Source organism: Crassostrea angulata, chromosome 10, assembly GCF_025612915.1.
Source record: "Crassostrea angulata isolate pt1a10 chromosome 10, ASM2561291v2, whole genome shotgun sequence".
NCBI classification, from domain to species: domain Eukaryota; kingdom Metazoa; phylum Mollusca; class Bivalvia; order Ostreida; family Ostreidae; genus Magallana; species Magallana angulata.
Window position 1 is genome coordinate 14798254 of NC_069120.1, and position 21048 is coordinate 14819301.

At 32.9% G+C, this 21048-nt stretch overlaps 1 protein-coding gene across 1 annotated transcript; it reads right to left on the reverse strand.

Annotated features, from left to right (window-relative positions):
* Nucleotides 1–303: 303 nt before the first annotated feature.
* LOC128165772 (guanine nucleotide-binding protein G(o) subunit alpha-like) lies at nt 304–16480 on the reverse strand. Its single transcript, XM_052830600.1, has 10 exons — nt 16346–16480; nt 15585–15736; nt 9055–9146; nt 5076–5168; nt 4468–4628; nt 2806–2934; nt 2581–2710; nt 2382–2453; nt 2196–2283; nt 304–1960 (listed from the first exon to the last, which is right to left on the reverse strand). Exons 2-10 carry the CDS (start codon nt 15706–15708, stop codon nt 1770–1772), a joined length of 1080 nt encoding a protein of 359 aa, XP_052686560.1. The 5' UTR covers nt 15709–15736; nt 16346–16480; the 3' UTR covers nt 304–1769.
* Nucleotides 16481–21048: the final 4568 nt, after the last annotated feature.

Genomic DNA, 21048 nt, shown 5'->3' on the forward strand with positions numbered 1-21048 from the left:
AACAGATGTCTGTTCTTTAATCAAGACGAAATTTTAAAGCATGTTTAAAATTTAAGCATGCAGGTCTTTGTTCAGAACAAGAGAGATATCTCAATTCTTAATTTTGACTTATCTTCCCATCTAGACACAATGAACACAATATCCGTGTTACTATTCCTTAAGTTTTTTTCATTGTGTGTGTTTATACATATTTTGACCGTGGGTAGCCAATTATAAAAGTCAATGTTATCAAACAGTTTCCTTCAAGATATTCATCACACAATGTTAAAATATCTACTCAAAGTAAAAACTAAAAAACTCAAATTCAAATGTTAATATTTATTTTTTTCTCCCTTTTAGTATAAAAAAGACATTTTGTAGCATAACTGTTTTGTTAACATAAATAATTTTGTTATACAGGTGCGATAAGTACCCTGCGGTTAATGAAGAGCACCTGTGTAACATTTTGAGTTTTTACAATGACAGACTAGCCAATGAAACCCAAGAGAATCATCAGACCAAAATTTTTAAAAATTCTACAAAATCCTTGATTTATAATAACAATTAATTAACAACAAGAAAAATAAGTACTCTATACTTGTGGTAGTGAACAATTTTTTAAGATCTGATGTGATTAGTATGCATGTTTTGAAAAAAAATTTGGATTTTTTTTTTTTTTAAATTTGAATTGTAAAAAAGATTTGGAATAAAACTAATATTTGACAAAATGCGTAGATAAAATGAGGTAAGCAAAAGTCAAGTAAAATTTAGAAGAGATGAGTTCATCCTAGTAAAAAATCATTTTAAAATAATTAGAGTGTGTATTTTGTGTGGAAATTGCATTTTTGGAAAAACAGGATTTTTTCTGGTAAATATAAATCAATAAAACAACAAGCAAAACACTCAAAGTAGCTCTTTTGGAAAGTAGCACTATAAAATGTAAAATTAGTCAACAAGCGTTAAAATGAAAACATGTTCATAACATATCCAATTTCAGAAAAACAATGTCTTAAAAATTTCATAATCTATAAAATGTCAACAAATTAAAATATTTTGAGACCACAACTAATTCCCTATATCTTTTTTTTCAAACTTAAATCTCTCAGCAGTAAAAGGAGATGGGTGCATAAACTTATGTACGTATGTTTCAACAGAGAGAAACAATATCAATAAATACGAATATGTACATCATGGCTTGAGATCAGTTAAAATATATGTTTATAGGGTAACATAATTTCACACAGACAAAAACAGCAAGCTGTGACATTCAGCATAAGTACATGATCAGGCGACTTCCACAGTTCGCTCCCTTGAGCTATCAACACTTGAATTCAAATAAAAAAGATTTACAAAACGCTATGAACAGAAACAATTTTAAGAGTGGCAGTATTGTAGAATGCTTTCAAAATAGTAAAGTTTGAGAACACTTCAGCACAGACGAAACCTTTGAGGCGTGTGATTGATGAAGGGGTGAGGAAAAGCAAACAGTAATGATGTCATGTCCTCACTATATCTGCATTTCATGCATAGATCCTAAGTACGGAATGCAATCAGTTCATGTAAATCACAACTAAAAAACAAACATGGTTTGTTCTTGTGAAGAAAATGGCAAAGATGGCTTCATTGCGGTTAAGTACAATAAAAATTTCATAACACGGAATTGAAGTGCATGGAATGGTTATTTCAATATAGTTTATGTCAATAAGTGAAACATGGTTTTGAATCTGCAGCTGGAAGACATTTATCACATAAACACAAGGAATGTAGAACTTTTTCCAGTTTGTAGAGAGCTATAAGATGGAGGCCTTTCTGAGATTGTCTCTGAGTATAGAGTCCATGACGACCTGGAACACCACTTGGATATTGCTGGTGTCTGTTGCCGTGGTGAAGTGGGGGTAGATGACTTTACTGGACACAATGTTCTGATCGATGAATTGTTGCTGAATGAACATAGCTGCTGACTTCACATCTTTGTCTTTACCTACAGAATAAAAATGTTCAAAATATATGAATACCCTTCAGAAATCTCTTTCTCAAGCCATATAGGTACTTGTAAGTTTTCAAATGCACTAATATGCAACAAATATTGTTTTTAAATATTCATGGAATACAAATAAATGACCAAATAGACAAAATTTAAAATTTTCATACTGCATGAACATAGTACGTATATTTATATATAACATTTATATGATAATTTTTCTCTAAATAATTACCTCTAAATTCCTCAAAGAAGAGTCTAAGATGTCTGCCTGAATAGCGAATTTTATCTTTAAACAAATCAAGCTTATTTAGGAAGAGTATCTGAAAATATAAAAAAAAAGATCCCCACACTGTCTTTTAGAAACACAAAGTAAAGTCAACTTGCATTAGAAGAAAATCATAAGAGTTAGTTCCCTTACCATAGCTGCTTCTCTAAAAAATCTGTTATTGCAAATCCCCTTAAACAAATTTAAACTCTCTCGAAGACGATTCTGGAATGATAAAATGTGAAATTTGTAAAGGTGCATTTCAAATTACCTTGCAAAGATAAATTTCAATCTTTACCGCAGTCAAATATCAATGTTATAATTGTGAAGAGATAATAAAAGAATATCGCACCACATCAGGATCTTCGTACAAGCACATGTCATAAGCACTAAGAGCTGCCACAAACAGGACGGCCTTGACACAGTCAAAACAGGAAATCCACTTCTTTCGTTCTGACCTCTGACCTCCAACATCGAACATTCTGCACAGGCACAAAAAAATGCATTGTAAATAGCAACACTGAAAACTGATTTTAATTGTAATCTGTAGAATTCGGCATGTTTAAAATAAAGTTACCTGATTACAACATTCTCAATTTTGAAGCAGGTTTCTAGAACACCCGTTGTCCGAACTCTTACTCGAAGCACATCTTTGGAATTTGGCACAAAATCAAGCTTACATATCCTGTCCATGTTTTCAAAGTAACTGAAACAATATTTTTGGTTTAAATCAAATTACCAATAAATATGCAGTTGATATGAATCAAACATTTTCAAAGTAATCACTTAAATTGTCCTAATATGAGTATATTTTCAAAAATTCTTGACAAAAAATGTAAACATTTCAATTTAAACTGTGTGCTCATTAATAGGACAGGTGGAATTTTTTACATTACAAAATTTATACAGACGACTTTTTCCAAATATGCACAGTCATGCTGAGTTCTTTGCATGATTTGAATTCTGATGAACACATACCCCTCTTATCTACCTGAATAATTTTGAGGACCCTTATGTGATCCAAATTGATTAACACAAATTTGAAATTCATATCAGGTACCCTTTAACAATGATGTAAAATTCCTGCAGTTTATAACAACCATAAAATTACAAAAATCACAAAACATTACAATAATGGGGTCATAGGTCGAATCTCAAGAGCTGTCAAACAATTATTTGGTAGAGATAAATCATTGTATGTTTATGTACATGCTGATCACTAAAACTATCCTATTCAAAACTATTTCCTGCTGATGGCACAGAAAAAGTCAATGACCGAAACAAATTCAGTTCATCAGATATGATATAGCTTTATAGTTGGTTGTCTTAGCCTTCAGGCTCCTCAAACCAAGAACAAGGTTCATACTTGATTGAATTTTTAATTCAATGAATTCTGGTTAAAAGAGATTTACAAAATTAATCTATGAAAATTTTCTCTGTTTTCCAGTGTTCCTTCAAAATACAAATAGTATTTGAATAGAAATAAGTTTTAAAGAATGCACCAAGGCCACAGTTTAAAGTACTTTTTAAAAGAATGTTAAAAATGCAGCTCTCAAGTTTAAATCAAATATTGATCTGTATGTTAAGCAAAACCTTGAGGAATTTTATACATGCTTTATCTAAACTTTGAAAAAAAAAACAAACTTAATGATATATAAAGCAAAAATGACACATATGAGGAAATTGCCAGCTAGATATGATTAACAACAACCAAAGACAAAGAAAAACCTATTCAAACCACTGCAGGATTCCTCTAACAGATATATACCTAGACACCTGACAACAGAGCTAGCTAGGTATCTAGTGTTCACATTAACTACAAAAAATTGCTCATTTACCAGTAGAATTTACTAAAAATATTAATTAATTGTATTGTAATGTACAACATCTCTGATTATGATAAAAGTGTCGCTCCAACATCTGATTTGATTATTGATCTTACGTGCCCGGTATATGAGATTTTACATATTTTTTGTTGACAAGAGATCACTAATCCATGTACACGAACATACTAAATGACATGTTTATTGATACTGTACTCAGTGTTTGTGGACAAGAGATCATTGAGATGTATTTTAAGATCATAATTATTGCTAGCATGTAGCATCATTTTCAAAAATGTAGGGACCAGACATACCCCAATAAATCTCTATACCATTAAAAGGCAAAAGAATCAGGGGCTTGGGCGGGGGTGGGGCAAAACTGCAGTTATCATGGAAAAGATACCAGTAGTACGTACTATATTGCAGAGTCATTGAGCTCGTACTCATACCCCCTGGACACTGCGTTCCTGACCCCTCGGTCCTGCCACAGGGCCCGTAGTGCGCTGTACACCGGGGAGATCATGTTGTGTCGCTTGTCAAAGCAGCAGGTACAGGTCAGGATTACCTGTGCATGTTGCTGAAAATGGAAAATAAAATACTGTAAGGTATATCGCAAAAGCACAGTGGACACAAAGAACAAAGACAGAGAGATATGTCAACGCTGCTTTTGTGTAATAACTAGGATTTTCCTTAGAATTAGTTCAATAAGAATATGACAACATCATATCATAATTCAATGAAAGAATCACAGGGGTCAAGCCCGTTTTAACATTAATTTCAATGTAACCATAAATAAATATTTATGGTTACATGGAAATTAATGTTAAAACGGGCTTGGCCCCTGTGGAAAGAATTGCAAAAAAAAAGGAAGTGCCATTATTGGTAAACAAAATATTTCTATATGAACAGATATACATGTATTTGTGTCGCTGTACCGTAATCTATTTGTTTGAATAAATTGCACATCGTTAAAACATTTTACATATGAAGACATTGTCGGTTCATGGTACATTATCCCCCTTACTCTGTTTTTGGGATTTTCCAGGTTTATCCGGAGCAAACCCATTCCAGTGAGGACATATTTCATGGAACCTAGTAAGTTGTCCAGAACAGCTGGCTGTTTAAAGAAAAAGATCAAAGATAAATGCATTTATATATTATACCTACAAGTGTTTTATCTACGCTCATATTTCTGTTGATCTTTTTCAACTACAACATAGGTATTTTTTCCTGTTTACTGCACCAGGAGTCGAGGATATTTTTCATCAAATAACCGTGACTTGATGACAGTTTAGCAGTAACTCTATAACACTAGACTACTTGCAGTGTCAGTTAACACACCTGTGAGATTTAATACCTACAGATGACAAAAGCTGTCTAGAGTTCTTCAAAATAAAAAAAATTAATTTAGGTCACAAACATAAATAAATGGTGACACTAAAGAACAACCCGGATATTACCAGGATCTTAATCAACATCAATAAAAATTCAGGACAACAAACTTTTTCAGATTAGATATGTTAACAATAATGCCCAATATTAGCAGCATTAACTTAAAAATTTAAACTTAATTTCTGTAGTTTGAACTACTGGTACATGTATATGTGTTTGTTCAGATAAAAATGCACATTCAAAGATTTCAGATCAGTTAAAATTTCCACACCTGGATGAAATATTTGTATGCCCTATAGGTAAACGTACTACAATCACGTAACAAATTAATTACAATACACTACAACATCTGTGCCCATTAGTCTTTATCAATAAGTTCATTCTTATGTGAGGGGACCCTTCAATAAAGTGTTCCATTCTCAGATTACTCAATAAACAACACAGAAATATCACGTTAAGAGCCATAGGTTTAAAGATCAAGATGTCCCGAAATGAGACAACAAATTAAATATTGTATACTGAGAAGAAATACAGCTGTGACCAGCCAAGATGCACTGGATTTTACTGTAATTATTGGCAATTCTGACATCATTAAAAAAAATTGGTCTTGTAAGCATGATGGTCATATTACTTTTGTAAAAATCTGTAATTATACTTGGACTCTTTCATTTAAGCATCATCAGAGGAAGAATTCAAAAAAAAGTTTTGTTTATAACTTTTATTATGAAATCAATATCGATCTTCATATTCTTTAATCACTGGAAAATAACTGTAGAGAAATAAGTTTTTGTCAGAAAAATCAATGCAAATTTATGGCTATATAGAAATAATATTGGCTTATGCAGGAAATGCGTTTCCTAATAATTACCGGTAATTCACTTATAAAAATAATTGTTTCAGTAAAGTAGGAACAAATCAATATTGATTTCCCATATAAATCATGATCTAAACAGAATATGAATGGAAAATATTTTATTGCTCATAAAAAACCCATTTGTCTTCAGAAAACAAGTATAATTTGTCATGCAAAACTCAGGCCTAACAGCATTTTACTCTGATTGATGTTCTAGTATAACAGCTGTTTCAAACTTGCCCCATTAATGTAAAAATGTTCAATATTCATTGTTTCAAAAAATATCTCAATCTACTTTTCCACATCTTTAACTTAATTACCAGTTTTCCAAGTTTTAGAAGTTGTTTAACCCCTTTGACAATAGATTCCTAATACCCTAATCATGACTGGCCACCCTGCCCATCTATGGGTGTCATTATCAACATGGCGTGTAATCTGGCTATCAATTTGACCTGACACCCCACGACCCTATTGTAACGAGAGCCGACTACCACATGAAGTCTATAAACACAGTCCACCAATGTGTATCTACCAAGATCCTCTGTTGTTTTGTAGGCCCCGAGGAAATGTTTTAATACGGTCTTAATCGCATTCTCATCTTTTACACGGATGTTCATTTGTGGTCATGTGTTTGAAAGCACTTTTGAGAAGGTCACCAAGATATCATCCTGGAGGTTTTGGCCCCTGTATTATCCGTTAGTTCACAAACAAATTGCAATATCTAATGATAAATATTTTATGAATGATACCAGTTTTTCCATATCAAAAGTTTGAATTATATCATTGATTTTATTCTTTTACCATCAAAGTTCTCCCTGGATATTTGAGAATGATATTGATTTGATGGGGCTGAGTTTCGTAGTTAAATTCAATGTTAGCTAGTGCAAGATCAAGATGAAGATGAAAGACACAATTTTACCATGAAGAGATTCATGAAGCCAATATAAGCTAGGGGCAATATCAGGAGTCAGTCATCTTCAGAGGAAGAACAACACTTACACTCAATTACTCAGCTCCACCCCCCCACCAACCCAAATTCTTCTTGTCTATTTCAATATAAATTGATAATAAAACATAACATGCGTTTCAGATACACGTTCAAACAAAAAAGTTTTATGTCTGAAAAAATGAGCTTCTTATCTCCTTTTCTTTCATTTTATTCCCTTGTGTTCCCTTTTAAAGTTTACTATGCATACATCTGTTTTGCTTAAAGATAGAAATTCATTTTAAATGGTGGGAAAAACAAGCATGTTATCAAGGAAAACTTCAAAACGTCTGTTTACTTGAGCATCTTCTGATCAATATTATAATGCATTTATTGGCTATTTGACTTGTCGTCCCAGACAAATTTTCTTGATGTCATTTCATTTGTGATATTTGAAGAGCACAACCAGAGTTAAACCTTTGAAAGAGACCAAATCCTCAAATAATACCAGAGCCAATATGCACCCTTTCCTCGCTGTGTTTATACCCATTCAAATATTTTGACAAGGTTTGTGAAGGATAATTAGAGAGTGCACCATGTCCTTTTTGTGCACAGTTTATGGATTACTGTAATTACATCAAAATACGAATGAACCACTATTAAAAGGTTTGTCAATATTGATTGCACTCCCCTATGCCTTCTTTTGTGATGAACATATAATGCCAAAAATCTACACATCTGAAAAAATCCTAACCCAACAACTGTTCTTTATGCTCCAATGCTAGAAGATTGCTTACAAGGATATCTGATAGTTGTTATAGTTTTTATCCATAATTTGAATACAACACCCCCACCCTCCCCCTAAATTCAAAGTGTGTCCTGGCCTTTTTCCTCACCCACATACAAAAATGAAGTGTCAATGACCAAAAAAAAAAAGAAAGGATAAAAACTGCACACTCTTAGCACACCTTAATTTCCTATAACACTGGAGCTGTCAATCAGGGATTTGATGGATGAGATCAATGTCTACACCGGCCACTGCTTTGGACACCTCTCACTGCCCATTTGTCTCACTGCCCCATAATCTGTTCATCATTACAGCAAATTACTACATCCCATGCCCACTAAATGACTTGTCTGGTCACAGACTAGGCCTAACATTGATTTACGACTCATCTGACACATGGTCACCTCTATATTAAGGATAAACCTATATATACTTCCTTGTAAATGGACCTTATAAACTATAAATCTATTGGACTATTAAGTTGTTAGCATGTTAAGGTGAAGTCCAAAGTGTGCCTGTGTAATTTATTTAGTTGTTTGGTCTTCCCCACTGACATGCAAGTTTCTGTAGTACACAAAGCGTTTACGACTCCTTAATGAGGCACTTATTGGTAGGTCCACCTTGTAGAGAGGGGATAAGAGGCGTGTGGACAGCTATTTACCTGACATGTAACAAGTGAACCCACTCTCCAGGTCTCATACAAGGGTAGCAATAGAATTTCTGGAGGGTCTTGTTTATGAAATACAAGCTATTTTCTACATTGTTCCAGCTATAGGTCCACAAGAACCAGCATATATATATATTTTTTACTTCGACATGTACCAGTAAAAACCAATATCTAAAGCAATCTCAATCTTTCGGAAAATGTGGGGCCATTCCATTATCATTTTTTATAAATCGCCTTTGAAAATCAGTCTGCTTGAACCTCCAAAAAAGGGGAAGGGGGGTGGTTATTAAGATAATATCTGATGATAGCTAGACCATCAACGATCCAGTTTAGAGCATTCTGATGAATGTGTGCTTTTCAAGATAATGTTGTTTATTACCTTGAATGACAGCAGTTCATCATAAGAGAAGCCATCATTGTGGATGATCTTCATCTGCTTCACCAAGGTGCTTTTTCCTCCCTCTGCAGCACCTGAAGAATAAACAGAGAAGCTAGATTCAAGACATGATGATTTTAAAAATCTTATATTCTTAGTAATACATGTATATAATATAACAACGTGTGAATGCAGTGTAAATTTTATATTCATAATCAACACCCACAGAATTTTAGATATGTGAATGCATTGTGCATTATCTAATCAATGAAATGAAGATCTAATCTAATGTAGGTCCATCAGCAATTCTATGGTTAAATCAACCAGAAACAACTGAGCCTTAATTGTGTCTCTCTGAAATACATGTATATTGGATATTGAGTTTTAGAAAAAACTTGCACATAGTTATAATGGAAACAGTATTTCACAGATACTGTGAATTTCATTCAATATCGTATAAATTATAATGGACAGCAGGTATTTCAACCCATTCATTAAACCCTATGACCATTTCATCTTCATTTTTGTCCAGCAAAATGAGAGGAAAATAACAAAGTTTGACACAATCTAAACAAAAGTTGAGTGCACACTAAACTCCAACTGAGTAATCAAAATTGTCCTGCATAGGGGAAATTAGCACTACCTGGTTGTGTAAACGTGAAATGATTTTTTTTAATGTAAATTGGCTTAAACTCACCAGGACATTAAATACCCGACCATTCATTTAAATCATTTATTTTGTAAAGTTTGTGTTTTAAAAACAGGCCTGGAATGCTTGGAATGTGAAGTAGTTGCCCAATAATCAATGTACTTGTTGCAATTTAAAGTGATTCATTGCGTATGATCATGGCAATCTTTCTTACTTCAGTCTTACATGCACATCATCACTCTTTTAAAGGTTGAAAAAAAAATAGCCATGGAATTTCGTACACATGAAAATGGCAAATTCTAAACTGTATACCGGTATATGGTATCAAATCTTTGAAATAGAGGGGCATTTTCTAAATATGACAAGAAATATATCAAAGTAAATTTTAGGCATAATCTATTGATTTATAACCAATAAACCTTTACCTTTTATTTCTATAGACGATGAAAAAAAAATTAAAAGAAATAACTAAAAGATTAAGCCACATTAAACTCCCCTCGATATTCCCTTGCTGTACCTAAACCTTTAGACTTCTGTAATGCTTGTAATCTTAATGGTCAATCAATTCAAAATTTGTTTTAAAAGTTCTTTTCAATCCAAATGTTGAAATCTGTTGACATAACAAGTGTTTTCAAGAGAAAGATAAGTGGTAACAAGCTTTCACAATAACTTCATTATCTGCATGAGGCTTTCAGCGAGAGAATTCAATGACAGCGAACCTAAAACATTGATAAAAAGAAATAAGGTCAAATTTTCTTCTACACTGAAGGTATAATCCAGAAGTTTCTCCACGTAAAATGCATTCATGTTTACACAAAAAGCACCTCAACCAACTCATAACATCTGGATTTGACCTTTGGAATCGATAATCCAAAGGTTTGTCAATTAAATGCCTCATCAGAAAGAAATTTAAAGGTTTTTTTCAGAGGAGTAAAAGGCTAGATTTGGGTAGTCTTAGTTTTTTGTGTGATCGTGCATAAAAAGTCATTCTCCTAACATTTCCGCTGCTTGAATTTATTAAATCATTTCCAATGGGGGCCGTTCATCAAATTTGACAATCGTTACAGGCATTGAGGTTATAATTCAAAGCTAACACACAAGTTCTGAGATTTTTTTTTTGCAATATTGCATATTTTTAGAAGCAAATTTAATATGCAGTTTTATAATAATTCATCTTATTTCAAATACTTTTCTTAAGTTGTTTGCTTTACAAATTTGTTTAAGAATTAATCTACATGCATCATTTTTATCCACCTGAAACTAAAAACTAATAATTCAAGATATTTCTATTATACTTTCAGATTCTTATAGTACATGCTCATGTATAATTATTCAAAACCAAATTGAATTCCCCAGTATTCATGCTGCATTATATATCACGAATATGTATGTAACAATATTTAAAATACTTTTTAATCAAACAGATTGACAAGAAAAAACTTTTGAATAAGAAAAACTATTATCGTAATACACATGTAATAAAAAAATAGATTTATAGACTTCTAGGTTACAAGCACAGTGCAACCAACAATACTACTAGCTAAGCTCAAAGCTAATTTAAACACAACTATATGTATATACAGATAATTCTTGACATTTTGAAAATTAATTATATTAATGCTGCAGTCAGAGTCTGACATATAAGCTCCAAAATAATGAAATAAAACTATGACATGCAAGCAAGGTAGACTTCAGGAAACACACTTAATCATTTTGCTATTTGGTCCACTTTTTTTGACATAATTAGGTCTGCAAGGATTGAAAATACTGTAGAATACATTGTATGCATTATAAATGTACTATAATGGCTGGGAAACCAACATTTGAAAATTCTCCAACAATTAAAGAAAGAAATAAAGATTATGGTGAATCATAAACACGCTTGTTGATATCACTCTTGGTCTACCAGTAACCCACATTGTATGTCAACAGAGAACATGTGATTCATGTGAGAATTGCGGTAAAAGCATTGGCAATTACGATTTAAAAAGGATTTAAAAATTATTCATAATTGGCTGCAGCGTAGTATTTGGTTGCATTTATAGATTTAAAGTTTTAAAAATGGAAACTTATTCATACACAACAGAACATCAATATAAAATCTTTTTTTTTCTTTAGACTTTGGATCAATGACTTGACACCAGAGATCATTTTGCTGCAAGCTATTTTGGAGTCTTATTCTTAATGAACAAGAAACTGAAGTGGACAGTCTTATGACAAATCCTCTATGATTCCATTTCAAGATGGCCCACAAGGTGGCTTTAACACCACAAGTCAATTGTCTCTTCTCTTCATGTGTGAACATAAAGAAATTCTTCTTATATGTTATAAGCCTTTAATCTTCACATAAATTAAGCAAGCTGAAAAAACAACTTGTTTAACATTTATTCGGAAATGTTTTTCCTTTGCCTTCATGTTAAAAGAACACTTCAAATTTAAGTCAAGAATGAGTGAAATTGAATGGATTTGAAGGATTTGATGCTATAGTTATTTCGTAGGATTGTAAATCGTTACAGAGACACACAAATACAAAGGGAGTATCTACGATCCCTGTCAAACGCCAACAAAACATTCCAAGGATGAATACACTTCTATATACAGGTCTTGTAGGAGGGAAGAATGCAAAATAATAAAGAAAAGATCTGCCCAGCACAGACAGATAAAGATATAATAGTGCTTATCAAGTTTGATCGAAGACGGTCCATTGTCAACTTGTTACAGGCTGGTGTAGCAATTCCTTCTGAATACCTAATACTTCAGATACCAAACTTCCCACTGCGACCTTACATGTGTTTATATCATTATTTTTCTTCTTTATAATGATAAAATATATTAAATTCCATGTTGACTCCAGAGCCAAATTGTTAAGAACAGATAAAATATATCCTTCGCCAGTACATGACACATTGTTCAGATCAAGCAATCTTTATGTACCATACTTTGTAGTGCTTGAAGCTTTCTTCCTTGAGATTTTGAAAAGGTTATCCCAATCATTATTTGTACAAATATTTAAATACATGGTGATATGAAATAGATACTCACTGAATATAGAAAACCCTTCAGTTTTTACTTTTAGACATGTATATGTAGGTATACCTTAATTGTAGGTATTCTCATCCTTTGATGTTTATTATGGCAATCTTTTTGCTATGTATGTAGTGAATTCATTCAGTGGATATATTTATAAATCTACCTTTTGTTTTGATCTTATCTTTTTTTTTCAAGACATTTTTTGACATATATTACCACTTTCTACTTTGTCCGCTAAACTCACAGGTGTGTGCAAATTAAATGTCTATTTAATTGTTTCTTAAATCTTTTACTGTAACAGATCTGCCAATGACTAATTAATCAATTTTCTGACTTTCATGGCATGACTCCAAACAAAACACAAGACATTAAGGACATACACTGTACCATATCAGATAGTGGTATGGATGTACAAACACTTCAGATCAGCTTCACATCTCCTTAATATTTGGTTTCCATAATGACAGACAAAAGTGCCCATGTGTTAATCTGCGTCAATATTGATTTGAGATATATAAATTTGATAAAGTCATGATAACTACAGAGGTATTAACACAATCTGACTATAAACTGTGTGTGAATTCATAAATGATCATTACCCTGGGTTAGATAATCCAACTTTGTGGACTACGATGAGATAGCAATAACAATGGGAATATAGGTTACACATACTACATGTATAGATGTGATACTGATGTACTTATGAATTGGTCAATTCAAAGTCAATTTCCCTTCAAATTCACTAATGAGAGAGAGAGAGAGAGAGAGAGAGAGAGAGAGAGAGAGAGAGAGAATAATGGATCAAGACCCATATTAGGATCAGTCAAGGGAAAAACATGCTGTTCTTAAAAACCACCCAAAGTAACTGTTTGATCTTTTACTTATCAATGGAGAGCAATAAATCTGACCAGATAATCTTAAATCTACTAAACTTCTTAAGAATGTGACAATTGATAGCTAAATACTCCACCATTAAGTTAATAAAATCATTAGGTTTGACATGTTTATATAGTATATGAAATGTTCATGCATTAATATTTTGTAAATCAGAAAAGTCACCAGGTATAAACAGATTACAGTAATCTGTTAATCTTCTTAATAGTGACTTTTATAAAATCTTAAGTTTTTCTCACTGTAAATCTAGATGTAAAAACTGAGTCATAACATAATTTTTTTCTAATTTTTTAGTCAATTATTAAAGAATATAAAATTTATAGTAATGTTCATTTTACAGGTAATACCAAAGATGCATTGATTCTGGCATTGGACTACTGTGAAAATTCCAATTGACACTATCAATTCTAAAAGTTTTCTTGTTTTTTTTTTTAATGTTCTAATTTTAGACATAAATACGTAAGACAACATAAATAAATGTTCATCTTGGGTGACGGTAATTATTGAAGCTTATTTAAACTCGACAAAGGACCGCCCCCCAAATCTTTACACAAGGATACCAACAGGACACAGGGAATCAATAGCCCAGATCATTTAAGTAAATCATGGGACAAGCTAATCTTAATGCGCCATCAAAACACTCCATCAAATTTCTAAGCTTGCCATGAATTGTCATTTAAAACAAATTCATCCATTTTCTGCTATTTAAAAAAAGTCAGGTAATTTTTTGAGACAAGGATAAGAAAGAAGTAAACAGACTGCAAATATATAAATCCTGACGCAATATCGGGTAAACAGCGAGAACAAAAGAACCATGAATGATATAAATATATATATATTTGTGTTGCTTATGTCATCCGTATAAATAAAATTTAATCAACTAGGTGTCACATTGTCAAACATCAGATTACTGTAACTTATGACTATATAAAAATAATTATTCATATCTTCTATTTGATTTTCATATTTTAAAACATGCAAACTTAACACCTACACCCAACATTCCGATGTCAATCCACCAATTAAGTTTCACAATTTGTATGGTATGTGTCAATATTTAGCTAATCTGGTCCCTACATTTGGAGCGGAAGGAGGAAGGGGGGGGGGGGGGGGGGGGTTACAAAGCTTATGTTTTAATACGTAAAAATCCATATTTTGGTATAAATTATGAGCTAACTCATAGAAAAATGACCCACTAAAAAATGTGCACAGTTTGACACTTCCTTCTTTATAAACATCATCTTTAGTAGTGGTCTATTTGTACAGACACAGATGAGAGAATTTGAAGTTCTCTTAGTTGATATCGTGTCAATATTTAAGAACAATTAGGACTCTACTTCTGAATTTCTATGGTGTGTAATATTTGCCTATACTCTAAACTTAAGACAAAGAACAAAGATTGTTGTTAACATATACTGGGTAAGTCAATGGGCGGGAGATGAGTGTTACCCATCTACAGTCAATAGATTTTATATAAATAAAAAAGAACATTGATAGGTCTAAATCTGACTCACTCCAAGAACATTTCATGTCACGATTACAATCCCAATCTACAGACTAGATAGTAAAAAATGACATGACAAATCCAAGAAAAGAAAATCCTATACATCCTGTTTGTGTTTTATACACTTATTTGTTGTCAGCAATGTAAGACCAGATAATGTCTGCCATGCTTCCTGGTCAAATACCAGCAGAAAGAGAGAGAGAGAGAGAGAGAGAGAGAGAGAGAGAGAGAGAGAGAGAGAGAGAGAGAGAGTATTGAAAAAAAAAATTCTCCACAAAATCTATCATCGTCTGTAGCAGAGATCAAACTGCATCCTCTGATTAACCTGTATTCATCAATGAACATTTCCCACTGTAATGTCACTCATTGATCATACTTTATCCCTTATTTACGACCAATACGGTGACATGTGATGGGGGCTCCATCGGATTTATGTGACCACTAAGTATGACTTACCCAGTAGGAGAATCTTGATCACATTCTGGTCTTTCTTGGCCCAGGTCTGCAGGTCTCGGTCAATGGCCTCACTGCGAGCCCGGGCCTTCAGTTCCTCGTGGTCTAGGCTCAGACACTGGCCCATAGTCTGAGCTACATACTGAAGATCTCAGCTGTGTACAAAATCAAAGTAAATATAATGCCATAAGAAATTACTACTTTACATACAGATCAAGAAGTAGCTGTCATAGTCAGAGTGTTGATAATAGCTACAGAACATCTTCTATTTTCCTTCTAACATAGTACATGTATAGGATCTGTATAGTAATCTCTCTCTCTCTGTCTCTGTCTCTCTCTCTTTCTCTCTCTCTCTCTGTCTCTCTCTCTCTCTCTCTGGTACTATAAGTACTATTGATAAACATATATACAAAGTAGTCTACAAAGTAGTCTACATATGCTATTAAATAAAATAATTTCCTGTTTGTTTACTTCAGAAATGTACAGTACATGTACAAATAATATCATTTTAACAGTTTAACAATCTTGATGCGTACAGGAGACGTTTTTTTTCTCTTCTTGACAGTTCACACCCACCACATCAAAATATCAAAAGCAACAAAAAAAGATTTTCCTCTCTTTGACAATTGACAATCAATAGCTAATTTAAAAATCTTTTAAAAAGGAGTAAAAATTGTTATGCATACGACGTAACACATGAACACATGTACAACATAAGTCTATTTTGATAAAGATTTATCTTAGATAAACTTTAGTCAGCTTACCTGTGACCAAAAATATTCCAACTTGCTAAAAAACGATTTTAAAATCCTGCATGTGTGTATCTTATCTCGCTCGCGTTTACACCTGTAATGCAATGTAAACACAGAAAGCATGTGTATTTAAACGGCAACAATTTAGGTCAACCGTGACGAATATTTAGCTAGTGTAAAGTCTAGAGATGCTCCGAATGAAATTCCGCGAAACTTTGATTCCGATCCCGATTGAGTGAGTATATCTATGATATCTGTCAGTATATATAAGTAATATCAGAATCAGAACCATTTTAAAAAGAGCTTGGACTTTCGGTAGGATGTAAAGTATCTTTTTCTTGCGTCAAAACAAGTTAGAACGATGCTACACTTTCAAGTGAAATATACACAGATTGCGTAGTCTTAGCTCAAAATCCAGACAAAACTTGTTGATTTCAATTAAAGAGCCATAACTGGGTGACCAGCAAAGAAATAGACAAGCCTACGTCACATTGCTGTTTGACACCACCCAAGTCCAAGTTCCTGTTAAAATGGTTCTAAGAGAGTCTGCCATATTCATTGTGAATACTGACCCAAACTTGTAAACATGAAACGCCTTCCAATGAATAACTGAGGAATAAGTCTTCCTAGCAGACGAACATGAAAAGACCACCTATTTTAAATTATACATGTAACTTAGTTTATTTTTATTTGAAATATGAATTAGTTGAGAGAGATGTGAATTTACATAAACACATTCTAAATATTAAAAAAAAAACTCACCACAAACTCAGTTTAAAAAATTGAAATACCAAAAGTAGTAGAGGGTGGTAGTAGTCTAGGGTCAGCGTGGAGTCAGTCAGTGGTCATCCATCCCAGCAGCCACCTGGGATCATGCGTCACAGTTAGAAGGCATCAGATGGACTCATGTCTGCGAGATCCCAGAATGATCCACTGTTATGTGATCCCAATTCAGTTTCTTTTAAAACCACAAGGGTTGCAAGGCATATAAACATATTTACATACATGTATATTCAACGTCTGGATGATCATGTGCATGGAGGATAGATCTCAGCTGTAAATAGTCAATTTTAGTCTAACAGAGTTGTGTTTTTTAGTACACTTCAGAGTTGGTATTCGACAATAAATTGCAGTATTCGGTTGGACATAATATTTTCTTGCTAAAATCTTTTCGAATTGTAAATGATACGTTACATTCTAACAGGTAATGAAACTTTTTTTTTTTTTTGTATGCATTTATTAAACACAGTACATTTGGATGCGAGATAATACCTCCGCAGAGGCTCTCTATATATACATCACCTGGGGTGCCAGGTGCCAGGATCAGTAATGCTAATCAGCGATATAAATGAATCAGTATTTATAATTGTATTTTTTTTAAGCGTAAATAGACTTAGATATGAAATAACAATATTGTATATACATTTGTAGAGCATTAATATATATTGTACAAGGTATTTGTTTTCTTCAACATGTATAATTGTATTTTTTTTAAGCGTAATTAGACGTAAATATGAAATAACACATTTTGATACAAGTAATAGTAAAGTAAAATAAGAGTACTATTCGGGGAGGTATCATTCAGCCAATTGATATAATATTCGTATCAATATTATATATATATTTGTGGAACATACCTGTTCAATAAAATATTTTTAGCAATAAATATACAATCGGAACATAAAGTAAATGCAATGCGGCAGGACTAACAACAGCATCACAGTCCAAAATTGCCTACCGCATATATGTGAAGAGGGACAGGTCTCCCTCTTGTACATTTTAATAGTACATTAATAAAGTTTATAATATTTCATTTATCATATACTATTTGATAATTTTTCAAGAATGCTGAAATTTAACTTTACACATTTTGATTTTTTTACAGTATGATACAATTGCATTAGCGCATTTTAAAAAAAAAAACAGCGCATATCTTCACTCCGGATGACACATGTTCGTTTAAGATTCCACGTTTCATTTTATATTTGTAAATTTTGCATGCAATGAATGACAAAGTGTTGTCTAAGATAAGAGTATATTTGTTGCTCGTGAAAATAAAACCAATGACAATCAATTTCCATGTAACATCAATATTTAGTATTAGAGAAATTTTCCGCCAAAGTGGCATTGTCAAGTCACACTCGTAGATTAAATGTTTTATATTTTCTGGCGTATTGCAATTATTACAGTTCCCATTAATGTTTTTATCCCATTTACTAACCGTTAGATTCGTAATGAAACTTAATTGTCTTAAATTTCATTATTATTGCAATGTACGCTTTTACTTTTCCGTGACATGTCTAAATTATTCCAGCAACCAACCTCTGTAGGGAGGCGGTGATTGTTTTTTCTCTACGTTTCCCAAGAACATTTCTAAATTTTATAGGTAATGCACATTTTAGTATTTTTAATTTTGAAAATTCTGAGAGTGATTTCTTTCCTGGAGCTGTTGATATGTATATGTGACATAAATATGTTTAACAGTGCTGGCTATGCCTAATCATTATATACTCCACATAAAATGTAATGTCCGCCATAATGTATACATATGCAATTCCAGACTCCTGTCACTTACCAACTGTCTGTTTACCGTGGATCAAACACAGTAACATTCTAATTTCATTATGCGACACTCCTTGCTCATGTATGGATCTACCCCCCCCCCCCCCCCCCCGAAAATTCAATTAATAAATTCACACATGCAGTAAAAGGGGAGAGGGGGTCCGGATCCCATCCCCCGGAAAATTTAATTTTATTTATTATATATATAATAAAATCTCCAAAAGTATGTCTCGGAACCCCACCCCCCCCCCACCCCGAAAAATATAATTATCCCTCGACCCCCCCCCCCCCCCCCTCCAGAAAAAGTTATGGATCTGTGCAGGCTGTTGAAAATAAATTCTAAAAAGTTCATCGTCTGCCTCAGGTGTCCTTTTATACAGCTAAAATTGTCTTTAAACTATAGAAAGCTCCACAATTATAAAAGGCGAAGGCGAAAGCGCGAAGATGCGATGGTGAGAGTGCGAAGTTGCGATGGCGAAGGAGCGATGGTAGTATCGCTTCTTCGCCTTTGCAACTTCTCACTTTCGCCTTCGCATCTTCGCACTCTCGCACCTCGACCTAAAGGCGAAAGTGCGAAGGTCGAAGTGGCCCCATCGGAACACCATAGAGAATCATGGTTGTGTGATTACAGACTCGTGACGTCATTGACTCTGAGTTGATTCCAGACTATACCCCCGTACTACGGTACCATACTTAAGCTCAGAAGCATGTGTTCAGTTAGAAAGAATGACTTATCATTATGCATTGTTGTACTGTTTTGAGTCAAGGCTGATCGTGGATATACATGTATTAATATATGTTCATTAGTATTTTTTAACCAAGCCTTCGGAACAATGATAACTTCAATACATGTATTTCCAAATTACATACTTATGAATCAATTAAATCTGTCTTTGGTAAGAAATTTTGGAAAAACCTACATTTACATATTAAAGCTGCTTGGTCCGATTTTTTTATCAAATTTTATGCACGCTTTTAAAAGATGGTTATGCTTAGTATATGTATAATAATAGACATTGCAGTTGTTTTCCCAGTCAATTAAGCCAAATTTCAATGAAGAAAAATACGTACACATTATTGCTAACAAAACAAACGACGTAAAAGGGTACCGCGTTATTTCGCCTCATGTTAAATTTCACCCCTAACGACGAGGCGGGTATAGTTGTATTACGACTTTGTCATCGCTTTGAATAAAGGTCGAAATGATCAGACAAATTACAAATAAACATGTGTACGTTTTGTTCGCTAATATTTCTGAAGTTTGTTTTCTTTATAATCGATGCAGAGCATGCGTGTTGAATGACCCCAATCATTCGGGGGACGAAACCAAATGGTTTCTTTTTCTAAACATTCCCGTGATGCATTTTGTTTTGTTTTTTCGTTTGCCCAAAGAGAAATTATTTTTATTTACTTTGAATATTTCTAACTTTGAAAGGAGATTGATTCTGCTGGTGTAAATAGGAGAAAGTCCATAACTTTCTACGATAAATGGTTTGTATGGAAAAAAATTTGATACTGTAATAACAAATAAATCGGACCAAGCAGCTTTAATGTTTTACTTTTTAGGCATCATTATGGAGATCTAAACTTTGAACAGAGATGTCATGGCGGACCAGTTGTAGAAAGTGCTGATATTTTAATACAATTAAATGGTGAAGAAGACGAAATTCATTTCTCATCACATGCACATTGTGCCTTGTAAATCGATTACTGATTGAAATTACAATCACATTTTAAAGAATCTAATTTTTTGTTAAGATATCAAATAAAGAACGGATTCTCAACGTATTTGTCTAATATTAATTCACCGAAAGAATTTGAAAGGAATTTCTTGTGAACATCTCCATACGGAAGCGTATTAGGGCCGCAGCAGTAATTTTTATTAATTTGTTATAACAGATTAGTAATTTGTTATAACAAATTAGTAATTTAATATAACAGATTATTAATTTGTTATAACAAATTATTAATCTGTTATAACAGATTATCAATTTGTTATAACAGATTAGTAATTTGTTATAACAAATTGTTGTTATAACAGATTATCAATTTGTTATAACAAATTATCAATTTGTTATAACAGATTATCAATTTGTTATAACAGATTATTAATTTGTTATAACAAATTATTAATTTCTTATGACAAATTAGTA

Excerpts from the sequence above, each read along its gene's own strand:
- LOC128165772 (XM_052830600.1), bottom strand. The coding sequence starts at position 15,708 with ATGGGCCAGTGTCTGAGCCTAGACCACGAGGAACTGAAGGCCCGGGCT. Across the intron at positions 2,935-4,467 it reads CTCAATGACTCTGCAATATA|TTACTTTGAAAACATGGACA; the intron begins GTACGTACTACT and ends ATATTGTTTCAG. Across the intron at positions 2,454-2,580 it reads TGTACGAAGATCCTGATGTG|AATCGTCTTCGAGAGAGTTT; the intron begins GTGCGATATTCT and ends TTATCATTCCAG.